We start from the raw sequence: 24160 nt of genomic DNA, 5'->3' as shown, positions 1-24160 counted from the left end.
ATCTGCCCTATTTTGCACTACATTTTGGCTGCATTCTTCCCTGGTAAGAAAAACTACATAATGTAGTTTGGGGAGGAGATATCTTAGAAGATATCTTAGATATCCTATCAACATGAGCTTGCTGGGAAAGATCATTACAATTTCTAGAGTTGGGAGTGATCAATTTGACAATACGTTCATAATCAAGTTATGACCAGGAAATTATATGTCAGAAGGATATACTCTTCGAGAGTAAAAAAGGGCATGTCTTATCCAGAAGTCACATCTCACAAACAACTCAAAATGAAAAAAAAAAAAGTTCTAAAAGAATCCCTAATGATTAATCAGAGTCACTACTATTGTTGCAGGAGGAAGATGGGGAATTAAAAAAAAAAAGACTGCTCGAGGAATCTGCCACTTGCAAGAACGTTAAACTATTTTGGACTTTTCTATAAAATACAGTAAGTACAGGAGTCTTAGTTTCAGCCAAAGAGATCTGAGGCTATCTGGGTCTAAAATTAATTCCTCCTTAAACCTAACCATTGTCTTGAGTTTGACAGTTCATACAACACAATTCCTATCCCAATGTCTGACCCAGTTATAAACATAACATCTACAGATGTGTAGATGACCCAATTCAAATGGAACCTAACACCTCTCCAGAGTATAAGGCAGGGGTAGGCAACCTTGGCTCTTTTATGACTCATGGACTTCAACTCCCAGAATTCCTGAGCCAGCATAGCTGGCTCAGGAATTCTGGGTGTTGAAGTCCATGAGTCATAAAAGAGCCAAGGTTGCCTACCCCTGGTATAAGGCAAAGACTTTGGGAAGAATTAAGCCATAGCTAAAGGGTTTGCAGGAAAACAAATAATAAACCATCCAAACCATAGAGAAACAGACTTTTTAATTACTGTTACACCCAACAAAACTGACAGGAGACTCAGAGCAAAAAGAAAAGCATAATTTTTCAGAATTTCAAGGTGACTGTGTAAGATGGCTTAAAATGGATTTTTGATCTGATCTAGTAAATCTTTTATATTCTTGGGAGCAAGAAAAAGAAGAAATCATTCTTTTGAGTCTTAATCCAACACCATCTGGCAAAAAAGTAAAAGAAACTGAGCAGAACTTCCTGAGAAACTTTGAATAATCCTTTATGCAAAGGCCTAAATACCATTCTCTACACAAGCTGTATCAAAGTTTTTTTTTCCCTCTAAGAAAGGGAAATAAAATAGTGAACTATGCCAAAGATCTAAATTTATTCTTGATATTTTCTTTTTTTTTTTGCATTGTTTTTCAGTACCGTTTGCCTAGGCTCTTTTAAATTAAATCAAATAGGCTTAAACATTCAGTTCATTAAAGGAAAATGCATATTCCCTTTAGATCTGAGAATTCATCATAGTTCAGAGATAAAACTAGGGTATAAAGTATTTCAAATGGATAGTCTTGGACAGTTTTGAAAATTGAGCAAAGCACCTAATGCATAATTGCCTCTCCTAACACCTGCTACCTATTATAACTTTCCATTTGCAGCCCTTGAAGTTACAAGCAGATTCATCTTTAAATATATAAAATGGCAGGCCCAATAGCTAAAAGCTGCTTGGAAATCAAATATAAACAATGACCTTGATTTAAATATTTTAGCAAAAGATCTTAAAAACAGATGTACAGCCTTCCAGAAGACTTATTCTGAACATATTAGGCGTGACTCTGAGTGCATCACCACAGAACTATCTGTCATCATCAATAAAAATCATTTAGACGGTTAACACCACAAATATCGCATTGCCTTGCAAAATGTTTAGTGCTCCCCTGGATGAAATCGAACCCATTATTTCAGACTTTGCCCTCAAAAATCTCATGAATTAGTCATGAATCTAACTTGAGAGACAGAAGGAAGTATAGCAGAACATATTATGTTATTACACTGCACCCCACCACTTCAAAAGGAAATGTTATTATGACGCTTAATGTTATATTGGTTCATAATTGCCATGAAACCTAACTGTTATATCAAAAATTTGCAGACTAGTTTAAAGGGTCAATTAGCAACTGCAGTAAAACATATATTCGTTGATTTTCCCTTTTCTAGAAAAATAAAAATTTCAGATCTCAATACAAACATCTTAACAACAAACAATATTCTGATTCCTTTCTAGAATTCTTTATGCATTGTGCTACTAAAGTCTAACTATACCTCCTTGGAACAATAGGAGTTGTTTTAGGTAACTTGAAGTAGTTGTAGGGGAAGTTGTTTTGAAGACTTCCTGAGGACAGGGTTCTTTTGAAAATAGTTTAGGTGAGTGGGTTACAAAAAGAAATAGTGCAAAGGAAATAGTAAAATGGGTTTTAGGTGGAAGGTACCAATTGGCTCTCCCTTGTCATGGGCGATCAAATTCTGCCCATGCACTCACTCCAATCATATCTCAGACCCTTCGCTGGTATGTCGACTTCCGACTGTGCAATTATGTCACCTGGAGAAAAAAACATATCAGAACTGCAGATCAAAAAAGCCCTCTTGTGCTTAGGAGCTACAAGGAAGTGAATAGTAAGCACAAGAAAGGGTTGAGGAGTCCTCTCTACCTTATTTTGAACCATTCAGACATTTCCTAAAGGAATAAAGATCTAAAAGTCGTGATAGAAGATTGCAGCAGTTCTTTTCAAGAAAAACAAAAGTCCATTGTTTCAAAAGCTGATAGCCCCCATCTTTTAGGCTTCAACTCTAGAACCATAGTGAAAATCGGCTATGATCACGGATGACTAAGTTGCAGCAGATAGCAGGTTACCTATTCCTACATTATTTAAATTAGATTTCAGAAGGAGAAAATGTAAGTTTCCTTAGTATTATCTCTCTTACTGAAATATACAATATATTATCTGCAAATTCCTTTGAAGTGCATCTTCTGCAATGTCCAGGTAACTTAAGCAACAGAAGGGGATATCCATAAAAGAAACAGCCAATTGCTAAAACTCTTTTTCTATAATAGGGGCAGTCATCTGTAATTTTCTTAAAAAGCTTTTCCAATGCTTCTCTTTGACTACAACCAGCTTCATGTTTCACGCTAGAGAATAAACACCAAGGATACAATAGTCCTGCTATGCCACTACAGTCACCTAGCTGGACGAGCAACCAGTTAATTCGATTGAAGGCCTCCCTTCACTTTCATAATATAAACTCCTGATTGACAAAATAAACAGATGAACTATTATCTTTTTGTCATTCCCCATTTTCATTAAGAAAGCCAAGCAGAAAGAAATGGTGGACAATAGAACTGTTTTCCCCTACTAGAACTATTATAGGAATAGCTAGAAATTAATAAGGCATTAATTCCACTCCCTCTGCAAATTTAGCTATGAGCTTCCCTGTTTAATACCAGGTGCAATTCTGCCTGCCAAATATACAGACCAATAATAAGTACAATGTGTAAGAAATGAGCAATTGATAGTAAGTAAGAACTGATAGGGGAGTTGGGAATATCAAACGCTGACCAACAAAGCTGCTAAGACTGAATATTTTTTTTTCTTTTATATTTTTGCAACTGCATTAACAATTGCAGTCTAAACAGACTTAAAATAGCTGAATGTTATTAGGAGCCACCCATCTTTTACAGCAACTTCTGTAATCTGACTCCTTCCAATTGGGTTGGATTACACATCCCAACATTCTGAGGCAGAATCTCTTTGAACTTAATTCAAATGAAGTAGTCCAGAAATCCTGAGATGATTTTGATTCTAGATGAATGGATACAATCACTGCTTTACTGCATCTTGCAATTCCGGAAGCTAAAAAGTCCTCTGAAATGGATCAACTGCAGACCAATTTAGGAATTATAAGAATTTATCAGCTGAAGAAACTTTTTGACAGCCTATGGGTATATTCTCTCAGGATTAAGCTTCGGGATTTACATGTTCCCTTGAGCCAAGACAAAGAGAAACACTGATGGCACCTTCATATGCTATCTCAGAGGTCTCCAACATTTTGAGCACCAGGGACCGGTTCCATGGACAGAGGATTTTCTGCAGACCGGAGGGGACATGGTTTCAGGTACTGCTTGCATCCCGCGGATGGGGTTTTGCTTGTTTGCACGGACCGGTTTCTGGCATGCTGTGCTGTTCCACAGACCGGGGATTGAGGCCCCCTGTGTTATCTGATCCTAATGACATACATTCCAACCCCCCTCCATGGGATTCATATATGCAACTCTTTCCACCTACTTCAGAGCTGCAGATCACATGAAACAGAAGCTGAAACAGTGGAAAGAGGGAGGTATTCTGTCAGGCATTTGTATTTTGAGTAGGCAGCTCCTGTTAGAGCAGCTTGAAGGCACAAGCTTCTCTTTCTAGAGCAGATTGGCCTGGATGGAGGCCCAATTGCTCTTAGTGATAAGCCAGCAAGCCTAGAAGATAAAACTCTAAACCAGGCTTCGGTGAAGTGGTTTCTATAGGACCCAGAATTGCTAACTGACACCTGAGACCTGCCAAATTAAATAATTACAATCAATCCGAAGGAGTAATCATATATGCTGCCAGTTTTAAATGGTTCCTAACCCATGATGAAAGCTTTCCCGGAAACATAGGTCTGAGACTGGCTGGTGTCTGACTGTCAGGTATGGGACTTGTTAACATTTGCGTGATTTGAATACGATTGCATTTACATTCATGATGGATTTTAATTAGTTTTATTATAATCATAGATCAATATTTATCAGGCATCGTTAGGTAGGAAAAAAAAACTGTTTACAAGTAGTTATTGATATTTAAACTATTTTCACCTTGCCTACTTCAAAGACATCCATTTCACCTGTTAGTTAAAGTAGCCGAGGGTTGTTCTTCTGAAATCAATTTCTATGTAACAGCAATCTATGCTTCCTTTTTACACTGGGAAAGGCACATTGAAGTTCACCCATTCTAATTTTAATGGAATTGTTTGAGGGAGAAAAAGAACAACGTAACAGAACAATACATCCGTGAGATTAAACACAGATCACTTTTGTCATCATTTGTTACTGTGCAAAAGACTGACAGAAGCATCCGTAGATGAAATAAAACTAAGTGTGGCATCGTTATGCCTTTTGAACTAAAGGTCAAACGACTCCAAGTAGATTTTTTAAAACAAGAACACAATCAGCATTCCACGCTGTGGCATAATTCCTTACCCTAAAACCACAATTTCATAACTGATTGCAGATTCCAGAGACTCTGCTGAGAGATGAACTCCAGCAGGATAATCCTTACTTTCAATTGTTGTCTCAGTTACCTAGCACCACTTTAAAAATTAATACTCAGGTTTCTTTGTTCTTCCCTTTTTTGCCTTTTCTGTTTGTTTGTTTTTATGTTTAAGCTTTTTCAGGTGAAGAGTAGATATCCTTTAAATAGACAAACACAGATTTTATGGGATAATGAACTTCAAAACTAACGTTTTGTTTTTTTAATAGGTACCTGAATTATTTTTCTAAAGAAAACATCACTATCATCCTTAGTAAACATAGCTCTTGCAAAAGCTACAGTATGCATGGATATAAGTTTTTATATAAATTCTTTTCAGTGGAATTTTTCTAATACCATAAGACAGAATATTCTTGCATTTAAAAAAAAAACTTAGAATCAAATTTTCAAGGAAGGAATGTAAGCGACTTTAATCTAAAAGTATGATCTCTGTGAAAGTCTTTGAAATGACATGGTTGCCAATCAGGAATGTACTTCAACTTAACGGGAAGCCTGAATGTGGCACATTTGGGGCATTTCAGTTATTTTTGACTGACTTGGCTTTTTACTCTGTCAAAAAGCACAATTTACCTCAGTAATATATCATGCTCTCGATTACAATGGCAATGAGTGCACTACTGGAAGAGCTGAAGAGCCAGATTTTTAAGGGGGGGGGGTTTTCCTCCATGTTGTGTGATGGGATGTTAGATTAGGCTACACAGTAGATTGGGCAATTCTTGCATTACCCTATTTGATAACATGGATCTACAGTTCTGTCAGGCCTTCAAAGTAGGCCAGATCAAAAAATAGGCACCCAAGGGAATTCTAGGGATGCTACTTTACTGATGTACAATATGTGGGTGCGCCTGACCTTTGGAACCGTTTACCGGTTGAGCTCCGGATGGCTCCCAACCTTCGCTTCTTCTGACGTGATCTAAAAACCTATTTGTTTGAACAAGTCGGCCTGGTCTGATGGGTTTGGGTTTTAATTATTGTTTTAATATAATTTATTTTTACATTTGGGCACTAAGGTTTAATTTGTTTTTAATTTTGTATTTTGGTTATTTTGGTATTTATGGCCCTGTTCACCGCCCTGAGTCCTTCGGGAGAAGGGCGGTATACAAATTAAATTAAATAAATAAATTAAATAAAATCACAACAGAAATATGAAAGACCGTTCAATCTTGTCCCATCTTATTCCAACAAAAGCAAGGCAAGGTTATTTTGAGTTTCTTTCTCATAATTGCTTCAATCATTGGACTGTGTACAACTTACAATCACAATTGAGCCCAAATTTTCTGTTGTGAAGTGACACATTTGTTAAGTGAGTTTTGCCCCATTTTACGACCTTTCTTGCCACAGTTAAGTAAATCACTGCATTTGATAAGTTAATAACCCGGTTGTTAAGTGAATCTGGCTTCCCCATTGACTTTGCTTGTCAGAAGGTCGCAAAAGGGGACATGACCTTGGGACACAGCAATGGTCACAAGTATGAACCAGTTGCCAAGGGTCTGAATTTTGAGCACATGATCATGGGGATGCTACAAAGGTCGTAACTGTGAAAAACAGTCATAAGTAACATTTTTCGGTGCCATTGCAAATTTGAACAGTCACTAAACAAACTGTTTTAATCACTTCTTCAGGTCCCTCCTTAATTACCCTTTCATGCCTTCTCTAAGATCATCTAGAATTTCTTTACAGGCTGGCTGCATACTTATCCAATGCATGTGGATAAAAAATAGGTCTATACACACTTATTTGGAATTAAATTGCAATGAATGCAATGGAGCTTGCTTCTTATCCTACAGTACTACATTATATGATTGTTCTAGGACAGGGATAGGCAAAGAGCCAAGTTTGCCTACCCCTGTTCTACAATAGAATAATAACTTTTATTGTTACTTTGAATGTACACTAATCAACATTCATTAAAATGAAATTTCATTGCATTCAGCTCTCAAAGGGTCACCACCTCCGATATACACTACATAAATATGACAAAAATACAGAATTATGCATATACCCACATATATTATATGACACAGAGAAACAACAGTCTAGTTCAAGTTATGTATACATGTGTATGGCGAGAAAAACGAGAAAAACCTAGTTTATATTTAGAATAAACTTTATATCTTTGAATTCACCATCAATTTAATTTGGAATATTAAAATGTAGAAAAATTCCTCAGCTATTCTTCCCATGCACATGTATTGGGGTCATGCAGGACATACAGAAATACAATATACAAGTTGATGTTGTTTAATCTATATTCACATATTGTCTCGGGTTATCTCCTTATTTGGGACATGCCAATCCTGAATTTTAGATGGTTCCTTAAGAGTCACACTTCAACCAAATCCTGATGTAAGTAAAGTATTTGAGAATTTGTTCAAAGCCTTTTAGTAAATATGATTTTACTGATCTTTTAAAGTATATCCACAATAATATCCAAATAAATACATCAACCTACCGGTATATTTTGCTGTAAAGTTTTACCAAAAAGAAATGTGCACTTCTTCAAAATTCTTTTGACAAGAGATGTGATATAGAAATGTTAAGTGAATAAATTTATTTATATACATTTACATATATTTACATTTAAATATATTACTAAAAGTTATATCACCATTATATTACTAAATAAAATATTATTGACCAGGCTAATACAGCAAAGAATAACTTTCCAAAAATGGTATTAGATCTACCACAGAGACAGTGGAAATATAGGAACTAGGCAGCCTGCAAATTGTAAAATATATTAAGAAAATATTCAAAACAGATTTTATATACAGTATTCATTGTTTTGTCTCCTTAATTTCTTCTAAGGGAAAAAATCAAGACAAATGCAACTTACACATTTTCTTCAAAACATGCATGATTGGAATATACAAGTTGATGTTGTTTAATCTATAGTAAGTAATGTACTAATTTAAGGTTGGTTAAAGAGAATATTACTGGAAGAAGAGAAAATCAAAGAAAGCTACTATGTGGATTATGGAATTATAGAAATTATTTTTTATGGATTGTTTTTAAATGTAAACCCAGACAATACGCTGTTTACCAAATATTAAGGTTACATGTTAAAAAAAAACCTCAATAAAATATATTAAAAAGAAAAAAAAGAAATGTGTTGAGAAAAAAAGACGCACATTAACTGCCAAAGATTTGGAGAAGAATCAAACGTGAAGCTACCAGGAAACCATTATCCTCCAGTGCTGTCATATTCAAGAACTGCAACCTACCTGGAGTGCCCAGAAATACAAAGTGTTCAGTGCTCAGAGACATGGCCAAGGAGAGGAAGGCTGAAACCCAACCACCACTGAACAGGACACATGTTGAAATGGCAAGATTGGGCCAAGAAATATCTGAAGACAGATTTTTCAAAGGTTTTATGGACTGAGGGAAGGGACGCGGTGGCTCAGTGGGTTAGGACACTGAGCTTGTCGACCAGATGGTCGGCAGTTTGGCGGGTCGAATCCCAAGTGCCGTGTAACAGAGTGAGCGCCTGTTACTCGTCCCAGCTTCTGCCAACCTAGCAGTTCGAAAGCACGTAAAAATGCAAGTAGAAAAATAGGGACCACTACGGTGGGAAGGTAACAGCGTTCCGTGCGCCTTTGGCGTCTAGTCATGCCGGCCACATGACCACGGAGATGTCCTTGTACAAGCGCTGGCTCTTCGGCTTTGAAACGGAGATGAGCACTGGCCCCTAGAGTCGGAAACGACTAGCACGCATGTGCGGGGGATCCTTTACCTTTACTTTTTATGGACTGATGAGATGAGAGTAACTCTTGAAGGACCAGCTGGATCGGCCCATGGATCAGTAATGGCCACAGAGCTCCACTTTGACTCAGATGCCATCAGGGTTGAGGTGGGGTACTGGTATGGGCTGGTATTATTAAAGATGAGCTAGTTGGACCTATTCAGGTTGAAGATGGACTCAAAATCAACTCCCAAACCTACTGCCAGCTTTTAGAAGACACTGTCTTCAAGCAATGGTACAGGAAAAAGTCTGAATCTTTCAAGAAGACCATGAATTTTATGCAGGACAATGCATCGAAGAACTCCATTGTGTGGCTAGCCAGTAAAGGCCTTAGATGAAAAAAAATGACATGCCTCCTTTCCTTACCTGATCTAAACCCTATTGAGAACTTGCGGTCCCTTCTTAAACAGGTGGTTTACGGTGAAGGAAAGCCGTACACCTCTCTGAACAGTGTCTGGGAGGCTGTGGTTGCTGCTGCCCAAAATGCTGATCTTCAACAGATCAAGAAATCGACAGACTCCATGAATGGAAGGCCTATGACTATTACTGAAAAGAAGGATGGCTATATCAATCACTGATTTTTTATTTTGAAATGTCAGAAATGTTTATTTGCACATTTTGAGTTGTTTATTATTCTCACTTTAACACCTGCAAATAAACGAGTGAGGTAGGCAAATTTTCATTTTTCATTTAGTTGCATGATAATTCTGCACACTAATAGTTGCCCAATAATTGTCCACACATATTCTCCTAAGAAAGCCAAAACCTCACTTTTACTTTCTTAAATATTTTGGCTTGAGGTTTATTAGCATTTTGGATTGATCAAGACCACTGTAGTTGTTCAATAAGAAAATTAAAATGCAACTTGCCTAATAACTGTGTCCACAGTGTATAAAACAAATCATCTGATACCAGAGCAGTGCCAATAGTCTGAGGAGTGCTTTGTTTGTGAATTGCCCCTCTGGATATATGGCTTGAAAGCAAGAAGAAGCCACAGCTGTTTCAAGTTTTGGTTGGATGCTTAAAGGCTCTCCCATTATAGGGCCTGCACAGTCAACCGTGACAGTAAAATGAGATTATCTGAGTTTCCCCATCCTATACTTAGTTTTTCAATGTATGATGAAAGGTATTTTATCTATAATCAAACTATTTTTTTTCTTAGTAAATTTGATTTTATTCAAACTAATTCTTTCCTAAATATAAAAAAATGCTTTAGTATTAAATACAGCTCAGATATCACAGCAAATATGAATCTGCATTGTAAAATTGTCTGATTTGTTTATTAGTCAGGATAGTGAAGAGTTCAGTATACAGATAGAAATACTTTTCACTCCTTTAAATTGAACTGTCGTGAGCCATCTAGGGAGAAAACTCAGCCAGCCAAGAGGGAATGAAATTTTGAACAATATAATGAAAATTATAAGAATACGTAAAAAGTGAGGATGAACTATATAAGCCACAAGCTTGTTATACCAATGATTAAATAAATGCAGGTCTAAAATAAACGAGGTTCACTCATTTCCTGCTAAAAGGCTTGCTCCAAAAAAAAAAAAATGGCAAATTGTTAAGCAAAAACAGAATAAAAAGATGGCATTTCCTCAATGTTTAGTATCATTAGTATGTTACATTAACATAACATTCATTTTGTAATATATTTTAAGTTTACAACACTTTTTTTTATTATAGGCTACGTTTAGTCAAGAGCTGGTTACTTCAAATCCTTAAGATGGACACAGTGGTCGTAAAGGAACATTGAATTCCCCTGACACCACGCCCACCCCATATAGCTCAGTAATTAAAGAATATAGGCGTAGTCTCTTCATAAACCTCAAAAAGAGCCAATAAAGACTGGACAGTATAGTTCCTCAACAATGGAGCTATTGATCATGGGGTTGGAGATGCTTGTAAAGTACAAAGGAACCTGAGAGAGTTGGAGCTGGAATTAGAGAGCTTCTTTATTCCATTCTTTCTTTTTTTGCCCTGGTTGAAGTCAAACAGGGAAGGCTCTTTGAAAGCTTTGAATTCTCAATGGGCAATTTCCTCAGTGTTGACAATGGAACAGACTGCAACAGAACATTCATTGTGGGAGACAGAAAATGTGGTTGAATCCCTCAAAGAAAGGAGATTCAGACAGCAACCCAGAAGTCAAGAATTGAATGTTGACTTCTTCCATATGATTGCTACGGACCTCGTGTTTCATTGTTTTGGGCAATAGCACAGATTGGCCTGGTAAGGAGAAAACACTGCAGGGTATGAATAATTATGAGCCATGTCAAAACTGTGACCACAAAGATTGTAACAATTTTCAGAATGCTAGGGGAAAGTAGAAAATGGATAAAAAAATTCATACCAATGCACATTTTTCCCAAGTTTATGTATACATTTTCATTGCAGAATAGCAAAAATAAAGAATATTTCTACTGGCATTTTTTCCCCCGGCTGCTGGCTAAAGTGCTATGGTTTTTCAGGAGCCAAAAAGGGCATAGCTACATAATTACATAAAACTGTGTTCCAAAGTCTATTCTACATTTTCTATCTCTTTAGCTGCTGAATGTTTTTAATTGGCAATTTAAGAGAACGATTTTTATTCCAGTGCTCACCTTTCAATTATTTTGCACCTTTAAATCAGACTTGCAGTTGACTTAACTGGAAAATTGTATTTATTCTCATATTACATTTATCCATAGTTACTACATCTCTAACATACAAAATTAAGCCTATGCCCATTTGAAACTTAAACTAGAGAAAATAGATATTTAATCAGTTACAAATAAAACTGTTAACAGCCCGGAATAGTAATTCAGATAAATCCCAAAAGTCATATTACAGATAGTCCTCATCTTACGACAGTTTAATGATGGTTTAAAGTTATGATGCCATCAGAACAGTGATTTATGATTTGTCCTTAATTTACAACTCTTGCATCACTCCATGGTCACCTGACAGTTGTCAGGCACTTGACAACTGGCTCACATTGATGACCAATTGTAGCATCCTGTAGTCTCATGATTACAATTTGCAACTTTCCCAACCAGTTTTTGATAAGGAACATCAATTGAGGAAGTTGACTTCACTTACTGGTCAATGTTTTGTTTAACGGAACAACATGATTCCCTTAATGTCCACAGGAAAAATGGTCATAAAATCAGTCACATAATGACTCACTTAATGACTGTATTACCAAAATTCCTGTCCCAAAAGTGGTCAGAGGCTGAAAGGTTTGGGGAAAAAAATGTTCTTATTCTCTTGGGTTTTTTTACTATTGAAAAGAAGTGCAACGTATGTCAAACACATAAAAATTTATTCTTTATAGAAATGAGTTGTATTATGCTTCTGTCTAAAAATATTTGAGGGGTTCCTACAAAGATGAGGGGCTTCTACAAAGATGAGGAGCTTCTACAAAGATGAGAGGATCAAACTATTTTCCAAACCACCAAAAGGCAAGACAAGAAACAATGGATGGAAACTAACCGAGAGAAGCAACCTAGAACTAAGGGAAAAATTCCTAATAATGAGAACAACCAACCAATGGAACAGCTTGCCTTCAGAAGTTGTGGGTGCTCCATCACTAGAAGCTTTTAAGAAGAGACTGGACAGCCTGAAATGGTGTAGAGTCTCCTGCTCAAGCAGTGGGTTGGACTAGAAGACCTCCAAGGTCCCTTCCAACTCTTATTATTCTATGTTCTGTGTTCTAAAAAGATTATTTTTAGGTCAGCTGGTCAAACGGATTGAGAGATGTAGTTTTTAAAAAGACAAGGCTTGACATGGTTGTGGACTACTGTGGGGTTTGCTGTGTCACTCTACTTTTTACTGGTCACTGGTTCTGGTAAATATTCACTTATTCTGGTGAATATTTCTGACTAAAGTAAATAGCCATTTATTTTTCCACTTTCAAAACGATTAGTGCCTTTTAGATACTAAAAATACTATTATTTCATTTGAGGGTTTTGATTTTTTTAAAAAAAACAACAACAGCATACTTAAATACATTAAGTTGCATTTTCATGTTTTTTTAAATGTATCTACCAGCTGGACGTAGTAAAAAAAAAGTGGTAAAATAGTATTCCCACTTCTGAAACTGAGAATAAATCTGCAAAGATTCCTCACTGATAACTTTCAGATGGCAAGTTAATGACATTTATTTCAGAGGGCATGAACTATAAAATTAGGTTCTCTCCCATTAAGCTTTCATGCTGCTACTATTATTATCTATGCACATGTCTTCATGGTTTTTTATTAATTTTATATGGCTCTTTAGTGCTTTTGTATTCAAGGAAACTGGAAAATTTGCTAAAAGCTTTAGTTAAAGAAAAAAAAAATCAGATGTATAGAAATTTATGTAGGCATTCTTTTGAATCTATAGATTTCCTATATCCAGCTAGGGAATGTTAACTTTATAACAAGTTTTTTTAATTTATGGGAAGATTGTTATGGGGGAAATCTAAGTGGATTCTAAGAATCAACACTGACAATGGCACATGACCAATCAAGCTATACTTTAGGATATACTGAGGCACGTGTACCTAATCTTTCCACCAATAAAATAGAAAAATCTGTAGAATAACAAGAAAGTGTCCAGGAATAATATCCACATATATCAGTTTTAGAAATGAGATATTAACTATTGGTGCCATTAATATACACAAGGAACCTGAGCAAAACTAGTATCTCTTTTCTTGAATGAGTTATCAGCTAGGTTCTAATGATGGGGCATGGAAGAGACTGGTCTAAAAATCGTATCATTGACCACTTGTAAAACCACATTTTTAAGCCTTCACTAAAGATAAGAGCTGAAAATTACAGGTCAAGACCTAAACCTTATTCTTCTCTATTTTTCCCTTGGAATCTACAATATTTTCCGGTAGTTACAACATATGAGGCTGATATGTCCAAGCATTTAGCCACAATATCATAAATACAATTTCAGAAGATATTATCCTATCGAACACAGACAATTGCAGGCAACTCTCTGCTGGCCAATTTTGATGTCAAAATTAAAACCCCTACAAAGGAAACTTTTCAAGCACCCAAAATGTCAGTACAAATCAGGTTAAAATAAGTACAGGAAGAAGGAGGAATCATCTTTCAAAACAGCATGGGATATTTAAATGTGTGATCAAGGCAGTGGATCACCTGGTATGTATCCCAAAGCCTTATGGTACATCGCAGGGGCACCTCTCTCATCAGTAAGTTATTCATCCAACGGAAAGCAAACTGAAGATATTTTACTTCATGTTGATCTATGTGTTTATGTACTTGCTCTGAAAGAAAAAAAAGAACAGAAATAAACTACTGATATTTACATAATCCACACAAAGCAGTGTAATATCATATATGTTCCCCGTATGTATGTATGTATGTATGTATGTATGTATGTATCATATATATGGTATATCATATATATATATATATATATATATATACCCCAAATACAGTTCAGAAAATCCTCCATCCCTCTAATTCTGGAATGTAAGCAGCACCTAGGATTTTATGGCTCTGTTCCAGTAATAAACAAGTGTGGACTAATGCAACATTAATGTATTACTAAACTATAATTAATACATGCATTGATAAAAAATTACACATGTCTTATTAAATTTATATGTCTCCCATCTATTGAGCAACATATCACGATTATGTAGGAAATATAAATTTTCAAAATAGCTGTGCAGTCTTTTTATTATTATTCAATTTTACCCCATGTTTATTTAGACAGTCAACTCAAGGCAGCTAACACACTTAATACTCCTGCATCCTGTTTTCCGCATAACAAACCTGTGAGTAGGTTGGCATGAGAGATAAAAAGTGGTCCAAGTCAGCTGGTTTTCATGCTGAAGGGAGACTTAAACCTCACATTCTCCAGAACATTAATCACTACACCACTCTCAGCCTTTATTTTAATGTCTCCAGTAACAGACCACACACAACTCCAGGAGGCAAGCTGTTTCATTGCTAGACAGTTCAAATGCAAGAGGTCCAACCAGGAGCTCAGCTACTTTTCTCCTCTGTGCTCACAGGTTACTTTTAATTTAAATATTATGTTAATTAAAGCTTTACTCATGATTAAAACAAATAGGCAGCAACTTGCACTGATTTATATAACAATTATCAGAATATCATGCGGCTAATGAAACCTGCAAACCAAGGCAATTTAAATGTTTCAAACTTTTTTTAAAACAAAGCAAAACAAAACAGAAAAATATTGAATTTACCATGGGCTTTTAAAAATTATTTTTTAACATATTAAAAAAATGCACAACTAAATGCAAAGCTTTTAAGCGTCGTTTATTTGATAATATACAAACAGACAAAAGAAAACGCTCAGGCTGAAAAGATTCATTCCTCTTTTTTTGTAAGTAATTGTGAGCAGATGTTATTTCACTGATAAAGGTAATTTGGTTGGCAATAATTCTAAATTTAACTTTTCCATTTCATTGAAAGTAAGCATGCAGATGTAATAAATGACTTGGCAGATGTAATTATTGCCATCTTTCAGACTTAGAATTTTTCCAAAGATACTTATGCAGCAGTTTGCAACAATAAAATTATGCTAAATCTTCAAGAAATAATAGCACTTGTTTCAAAATGAAGAAACATAAGTGATTTTATTTTAACAGTCTTTTCAGCACTTTTACATCTTATATAACTGAAAATATTTGAAGTAGGGCATCCAGTTTTTTAAAGAATGGTTAGAAACCCACAATTTATATCATTGATTTACTGTGTTTGGGTTTAAGAGGTAACATGTTTATACAAGTGCATGATGTCTTTTACAAACAATTTAAAATAATGGTTCCATAATTTATCCTTAAACAGACTACGTGAGAAAAAACACAATGTTTAGTTAAAATGGTATCTTAGTAAGAACATATTCACCAGATCAAAATACTTCTGATATAAGTATAAGCCTTGCTGGAGCAGTGGGCTAATGCCTCCTTAAGTAACACCAGCTGCCTGCAATTAGTGCAGGTTCGCATCCCACCAGGCTCAAGGTTGACTCAGCCTTCCATCCTTCTGAGGTAGGTAAAATGAGGACCCAGATTGTTGGGGGCAATTAAGCTGACTTTGTAATAATGCCGCTTGGGGTGTGTGTGTGTGAAAGCCCTAATAAGCAGGCATATACCGTATATACTTGAGTATAAGCCGAATTTTTCAGCCCACTTTTTGGGCTGAAAAATTCCACTTCGGCTTATACTCCAGTCAACAAAAAAAACTTACCGAGGACTTGTGCGCGGCCGAGGCTTTGGTGCTTCCGGGATCGCCCGCACCTCTCCCAAGCCACCGCCGTCCGAGACCTGCCGAAGTTTGGGGAGGTTTGGGGAGGTGCGCGCGCACCTCCCCAAACTCCGCGCCTTGCCTGCCTGCTTCTTTCCGCAGCGGAAAGAAGCAGGCAGGCAGGGCGCGGAGGAACGGAGACTTGCCGACGTTTGGGGAGGTTTGGGCGCCTCCCCAAACCTCGGCAGGTCTCCGTTCCTCCGCGCAGACCTGCCGACGTTTGGGGAGGTTTGGGCGCCTCCCCAAACCTCCCCAAACCTCGGCAGGTCTCCGTTCCTCCTGCCGACCTTTGGGGAGGTTTGGGCGCCTCCCCAAACCTCCCCAAACCTCGGCAGGTCTCCGTTCCTCCTGCCGACCTTTGGGGAGGTTTGGGCGCCTCCCCAAACCTCGGCAGGTCTCCGTTCCTCCGCGCAGACCTGCCGACGTTTGGGAAGGTTTGGGCGCCTCCCCAAACCTCCCCAGGTCTCCGTTCCTGTTTGGGGAGGTTTGGGCGCCTCCCCAAACCTCCCCAAACCTCGGCAGGTCTCCGTTCCTGTTTGGGGAGGTTTGGGCGCCTCCCCAAACCTCCCCAAACCTCGGCAGGTCTCCGTTCCTCCGCGCAGACCTGCCGACCTTTGGGGAGGTTTGGGCGCCTCCCCAAACGTCCCCAAACCTCGGCAGGTCTCCGTTCCTGTTTGGGGAGGTTTGGGCGCCTCCCCAAACCTCCCCAAACCTCGGCAGGTCTCCGTTCCTCCGCGCAGACCTGCCGACGTTTGGGGAGGTTTGGGCGCCTCCCCAAACGTCCCCAAACCTCGGCAGGTCTCCGTTCCTCCGCGCAGACCTGCCGACCTTTGGGGAGGTTTGGGCGCCTCCCCAAACGTCCCCAAACCTCGGCAGGTCTCCGTTCCTGTTTGGGGAGGTTTGGGCGCCTCCCCAAACCTCGGCAGGTCTCCGTTCCTCCGCGCAGACCTGCCGACCTTTGGGGAGGTTTGGGCGCCTCCCCAAACGTCCCCAAACCTCGGCAGGTCTCCGTTCCTGTTTGGGGAGGTTTGGGCGCCTCCCCAAACCTCGGCAGGTCTCCGTTCCTCCGCGCAGACCTGCCGACCTTTGGGGAGGTTTGGGCGCCTCCCCAAACGTCCCCAAACCTCGGCAGGTCTCCGTTCCTGTTTGGGGAGGTTTGGGCGCCTCCCCAAACCTCCCCAAACCTCGGCAGGTCTCCGTTCTTCCTGCCGACCTTTGGGGAGGTTTGGGCGCCTCCCCAAACCTCCCCAAACCTCGGCAGGTCTGCGCGGAGGAACGGAGACCTGCCGAGGTTTGGGGAGGTTTGGGGAGGTTTGGGGAGGCGCCCAAACCTCCCCAAACAGGAACGGAGACCTGCCGAGGTTTGGGGAGGTTTGGGGAGGCGCCCAAACCTCCCCAAACAGGAACGGAGACCTGCCGAGGTTTGGGGACGTTTGGGGAGGCGCCCAAACCTCCCCAAAGGTCGGCAGGTCTGCGCGGAGGAACGGAGACCTGCCGAGGTTTGGGGACGTTTGGGGAGGCGCCCAAACCTCCCCAAACAGGAACGGAGACCTGCCGAGGTTTGGGGACGTTTGGGGAGGCGCCCAAACCTCCCCAAAGGTCGGCAGGTCTGCGCGGAGGAACGGAGACCTGCCGAGGTTTGGGGACGTTTGGGGAGGCGCCCAAACCTCCCCAAACAGGAACGGAGACCTGCCGAGGTTTGGGGACGTTTGGGGAGGCGCCCAAACCTCCCCAAAGGTCGGCAGGTCTGCGCGGAGGAACGGAGACCTGCCGAGGTTTGGGGAGGTTTGGGGAGGCGCCCAAACCTCCCCAAACAGGAACGGAGACCTGCCGAGGTTTGGGGACGTTTGGGGAGGCGCCCAAACCTCCCCAAACAGGAACGGAGACCTGCCGAGGTTTGGGGACGTTTGGGGAGGCGCCCAAACCTCCCCAAAGGTCGGCAGGTCTGCGCGGAGGAACGGAGACCTGCCGAGGTTTGGGGAGGTTTGGGGAGGCACCCAAACCTCCCCAAACAGGAACGGAGACCTGCCGAGGTTTGGGGATGTTTGGGGAGGCGCCCAAACCTCCCCAAAGGTCGGTAGGTCTGCGCGGAGGAACGGAGACCTGCCGAGGTTTGGGGAGGTTTGGGGAGGCGCCCAAACCTCCCCAAACAGGAACGGAGACCTGCCGAGGTTTGGGGACGTTTGGGGAGGCGCCCAAACCTCCCCAAAGGTCGGCAGGTCTGCGCGGAGGAACGGAGACCTGCCGAGGTTTGGGGACGTTTGGGGAGGCGCCCAAACCTCCCCAAACAGGAACGGAGACCTGCCGAGGTTTGGGGACGTTTGGGGAGGCGCCCAAACCTCCCCAAAGGTCGGCAGGTCTGCGCCGAGGAACGGAGACCTGCCGAGGTTTGGGGAGGTTTGGGGAGGCGCCCAAACCTCCCCAAACAGGAACGGAGACCTGCCGAGGTTTGGGGAGGTTTGGGGAGGCGCCCAAACCTCCCCAAACAGGAACGGAGACCTGCCGAGGTTTGGGGACGTTTGGGGAGGCGCCCAAACCTCCCCAAAGGTCGGCAGGTCTGCGCGGAGGAACGGAGACCTGCCGAGGTTTGGGGAGGTTTGGGGAGGCGCCCAAACCTCCCCAAACAGGAACGGAGACCTGCCGAGGTTTGGGGACGTTTGGGGAGGCGCCCAAACCTCCCCAAAGGTCGGCAGGTCTGCGCGGAGGAACGGAGACCTGCCGAGGTTTGGGGAGGTTTGGGGAGGCGCCCAAACCTCCCCAAACAGGAACGGAGACCTGCCGAGGTTTGGGGACGTTTGGGGAGGCGCCCAAACCTCCCCAAAGGTCGGCAGGTCTGCGCGGAGGAACGGAGACCTGCCGAGGTTTGGGGACGTTTGGGGAGGCGCCCAAACCTCCCCAAACAGGAACGGAGACCTGCCGAGGTTTGGGGACGTTTGGGGAGGCGCCCAAACCTCCCCAAAGGTCGGCAGGTCTGCGCGGAGGAACGGAGACCTGCCGAGGTTTGGGGACGTTTGGGGAGGCGCCCAAACCTCCCCAAACGTCGGCAGGTCTGCGCGGAGGAACGGAGACCTGCCGAGGTTTGGGGAGGTTTGGGGAGGCGCCCAAACCTCCCCAAACAGGAACGGAGACCTGCCGAGGTTTGGGGACGTTTGGGGAGGCGCCCAAACCTCCCCAAAGGTCGGCAGGTCTGCGCGGAGGAACGGAGACCTGCCGAGGTTTGGGGAGGTTTGGGGAGGCGCCCAAACCTCCCGAAACAGGAACGGAGACCTGCCGAGGTTTGGGGAGGTTTGGGGAGGCGCCCAAACCTCCCCAAACAGGAACGGAGACCTGGGGAGGTTTGGGGAGGCGCCCAAACCTTCCCAAACGTCGGCAGGTCTGCACGGAGGAACGGAGACCTGCCGAGGTTTGGGGAGGCGCCCAAACCTCCCCAAAGGTCGGCAGGAGGAACGGAGACCTGCCGAGGTTTGGGGAGGTTTGGGGAGGCGCCCAAACCTCCCCAAAGGTCGGCAGGAGGAACGGAGACCTGCCGAGGTTTGGGGAGGTGCCCAAACCTCCCCAAAGGTCGGCAGGTCTGCGCGGAGGAACGGAGACCTGCAGAGGTTTGGGGAGGTTTGGGGAGGCGCCCAAACCTCCCCAAAGGTCGGCAGGAGGAACGGAGACCTGCCGAGGTTTGGGGAGGTTTGGGGAGGCGCCCAAACCTCCCCAAAGGTCGGCAGGAGGAACGGAGACCTGCCGAGGTTTGGGGAGGCGCCCAAACCTCCCCAAAGGTCGGCAGGTCTGCGCGGAGGAACGGAGACCTGCCGAGGTTTGGGGAGGTTTGGGGAGGCGCCCAAACCTCCCCAAAGGTCGGCAGGAGGAACGGAGACCTGCCGAGGTTTGGGGAGGCGCCCAAACCTCCCCAAAGGTCGGCAGGAGGAACGGAGACCTGCCGACGAGCCGCGGCCACACAGGGTATTCCTGTGTATTCAGGCTTGCAAAATGGCGGATCGAGCCTCTGCTGGCGGCAGAGGCTTGCAGAACGGCGGATCGGCTTATACTCGAGTCAATAACTTTTTCCAGTTTTTGGGGGTGAAATTGGGGGTCTCGGCTTATACTCGAGTCGGCTTATACTCAAGTATATACGGTACATAGAATGAAGGCTACTGCTAAGCTTGTAAGCCGCCCTGAGTCTTCGGAGAAGGGCGGGATATAAATGGAATTAAAATAAAAATAAATAAAAAATAAAGCACTCTATAGGAGTTGCAGGCAGTCTTCCCACAGAATTTCTTTGTTTGTTGTGCGTCTGGTTCAAAACAACTGCCTCTCCTGGAGCCTCCAAAAGTAAAAGTGAAGCTCTCATTGTTGCAATCAACTGATTGTCCAATGGTCCAGGAATAATCAAATGGTAAAGAAATGGACTAACCATATTATTTGAAGTGGGAAAACCAACTTCAAATGCTTCCAGCAACATTACAAAATGCTTCTCTCACAAATTTTTATATTGCTTTATTTATTTTATATTCTATTCTAGTGCCCAGGAACATAAATAACTACAAACCCCAATGTAGCATAGGGCAACAGCTTTTGCCCTATACTTTTCCACCTGGTGTATAGAAAAGCTTCCTTTACATAAAAAGAACTCTAAACTTTTCTGAAACAGAAGCATCTATTTTAAGTTTGATTACTTGTGTTCCTGAAAGAATGAAATAAGTTTCACCATATATCTCATGTAAAATGACCATATGTAACTTTATAAGGTTAGCTAATGCTCAGTTCTGAAAATGCTGCAAAAATGTTTAGGCTAAATTCAACTGGTCTTGTATTTAACAATTTCTTTGGTAGTTACCAATGATCAGAAATTCCGTAGGGAACAGCACAGGAACAGGAAAGTAATAAGATTTTCCCTTTATCAATCCAATTGGTTTTTATGCCATCCCATTGGCAGCAATGGGAAAAAAGTTCTGATACGTCGCGCAACGTCACGTGACGTTGAGAGTTTGACATGTCTGTACTAGTAGACTGCTTATGTACAATTTCCATCTGACCCTATTAAAAACTAGTTATAATGCACAACTTCATGTAATGATAAACATTGATAAAATGTATGTTAAAATTTAAGCACATCATACAGCATCAAGCATCACTATTTAGCAAATCCCATCGCAAACAGAAAAAAATGCCAAGGTATACAGTATGTTGGTAGAATTAAGCTTATACTTGTCAATGCTCGTCCTGAAGCGAGCGGAACAACAGCTTGGCAGGAACGAGAGACGACCCACAAAGGGTTGAATGTGTTTTTATTCGTCTTCACAGCAACCCGAAGCAGGAAAAAAGTCAGCGTTGGCGGCTCCCTGCTCCCAACGCTGCTTTTATAACAGCTCACCAACATAACAATCACCACGCCCAAGAACCACCACGCCCGATAGCACCACGCCCAGGGGCTAATTTCCGCCCACCTCCCTCTACAAATCTCCCATTCCTCCCCACCCATGCCTTTCCTTGGCTTGGCGCCCGGCATCTCCTGACACGCCTTCCTCCTCGGCGCCCAGGTACGTCCGCTTTACTTTGCTTCCCCCCCTGAATGCCCCCCTTCCCCCACCAGGCTCCGTGTCCCCCATGACCCCCCCATCCACACCGCACCCACTTAATCCCACACCAACCCAGCCGGATGGTCCCTGCCGTCCACCAGGCACTCGGTTGGCCCAAATGTCCTTCCCCATCATTCGTTGGCGTGGGGGCTCTCAAAGCGGCATCCACCTGCCGGCCGGTGGAAAGAGCTCCTAGGGCGGCGTCCACTGGCCCCGCCACCTGCCAGCGGCCTCGGGCAATTACTCTGGTGCTGCATACAGCCGCACCAGTCGCTCCAGTCCTTCTGTCGGCCGCTCCGTTCACCGGCCCTTCCTGCGCATGCCCGGCGTCGGACGGGAGCTCCGCCGGCAGCAGCGTGGTCGGTCAAGGCAGGCAGGCCGGCCGGTGGGCCCAGGGAATGTGCGGTGGCTGTGCTGGGCTGTCGGGCCTCCGGTGAGTAGTTCGGGAAGGGCGAGTGGGTGGGGGAGTGGCCCACAGCCTTGGCGCACCATTCCCCGCTGAATGTCGGGCCTGTGGGGCTCAACAATACTGCACATTAAACCATATAAGTGATTGTTTCAAGAAGCTCGTCCAGCTTAGCCTATTTGAGAAATAGCATTTCTTTGGCACACACCAATAATTGACAGGCAGCGTCACAATATATGCTTAGTTCTGCTTGGCATCTTTTTGCTCATTAATTTAGCAAACTACCAAGAGAATATGTTCAGAACCGGTAAGCATTATCTCCTGAATTTTGTTTAATTAAACCGTGCTTTAGCAATATGACAGTCAGCATTTCATGATGGGGATTTTTTTTTTAAGAATGAAGGCAGAATATGTTTCAAAATAACCCTGCTAAACATGTAAAAGCATTAAATCTACCCTTCCATCCCATGTAATTTATTTCTAGTATTAAATATGTTATTTACAAAGCTGGTAATTAATTGGATTCCATTAAAAATATTCACAGGTTCCTTGTAACTAAGCAATACACAAACAACACATAATATCAAAGAACAGCTATATTTAAAAAATCCTGTCAAACTCTTATAATTATTGAGCTTAATGCACAGTGAATGCTAGCTGCCTTTGGTAAGCAGACATTAGTCTTCAGCAAAGTGATTGACATTAAATGTCGATTACATTCGTTAATAAAATGTAAAGATAATGGCTCAACATCTGGTAGCTTCTCTTTAGGTGACACATTGCAGTAATTTTGCAAAAGCCACTGTGCCCCACAATGGTTGAAGATAACACCTTACTTATGAAAAGCTGCATTACAGTAGGGGCAAAACGCTACAACCCCATTGTAGTTAAACTCAGCCTTTTGCATTATACGGATGGAAATCAATGGACCCAATTCCTGTCTCCCAATCTACAACTGTATTCTCTGCTCCTTTTAGAGAAACTTTATTCTTGGAAGAGTTAAAAGTGATCAGATAAATTTTTCAGACCAGATGCTAGTTAAAAGTTTCATCTTGGTACCACATTATAAGAAACAAAAGCCTCTCTCAATAACAGATCAATATCATTAACACTTTATGGAGGAAAATGTACATCTGCTCAATTTCAAACCATGCCCACCTCAAACCACAAAGAAAGGTTTTGCAGACATCCAGTAGCGGATCCCTCTGCTCTTGCAGTGTTAGCCAAGTGGATGGCACCAACCATTACATCCTCTAGAACAGGGGTGTCAAACTCAATTTCATTGAGGGCCGCATCAGCATTGCGGTTGCCCTCAGGGGGCCGGGTGGGTATGGCCAGGGTGGGCGTGGCCTACTGGGTGGGCGTGGCTAGAGTGCATATGGCCTACTCTACATCGTTCGTATCAAGGGTGCCTATGGGGGCCTGGGCAGGAGTGGGACAGATCTGAGGGTCTCTGGCAGAAGGAGGGTCTCTGGGCCAGGGCCAAGGGAGTGGGGGCCATTGCCTCACTGTTTCCAGGATGGCTTCGCGGGCCACATGAAACGGGATCCGCCCCCCGGGCCTTGTGTTTGACATGTCTGCTCTAGAAGCCTATCTATGATTAAATAAGAGGGCAAATACTAATGATAAACAAGCTTAAGGGATCAGATGCCAAATGACAAGAACTGCCTCCTTGCAGATGAAATTCAAACAGTAGTCAGGTTGCTCCCTTTGCCATGCTCTCTTTAAAACTCAGAAATAATTCTTTAAGCTCTTAATTTTACTATTGGTTCCAGTTTAACTCAACTCCTACATATGCATTTTCTTTGATATATTTTTCAGTCTTCTTTCCTAATTATTTTTTTCTTTTTTTTATCCTGTATAAGGATGTCACAACCTGTGGTCACCACAATAGATTAATTGATTAGTATGGTACTGCTGAAGCTTTTAATTGAACACTCTCCAAAGGACACAATTCAAGTTCCCCTT

General features: G+C 42.1%; 1 protein-coding gene across 2 annotated transcripts in view; it reads right to left on the bottom strand.

The window, feature by feature from the left end:
* TBC1D22A (TBC1 domain family member 22A) overlaps window positions 1-24160 on the bottom strand; it is a 123323-nt gene that overhangs the window by 22606 nt on the left and 76557 nt on the right. For both annotated transcript variants that reach the window (XM_083365105.1, XM_083365104.1), the window contains one exon: window positions 14078-14205. In XM_083365105.1, coding sequence (XP_083221231.1) covers window positions 14078-14205 — 128 coding nt within the window. The remainder of the gene's footprint in view (window positions 1-14077; window positions 14206-24160) is intronic.

This window comes from Vipera ursinii (genome assembly GCF_947247035.1).
Source record: "Vipera ursinii genome assembly, chromosome: 6".
Classification (NCBI taxonomy): Eukaryota; Metazoa; Chordata; class Lepidosauria; order Squamata; family Viperidae; genus Vipera; species Vipera ursinii.
Note: the sequence above shows the minus strand (reverse complement) of the source record. Positions and strands in the feature narration are given on the sequence as shown.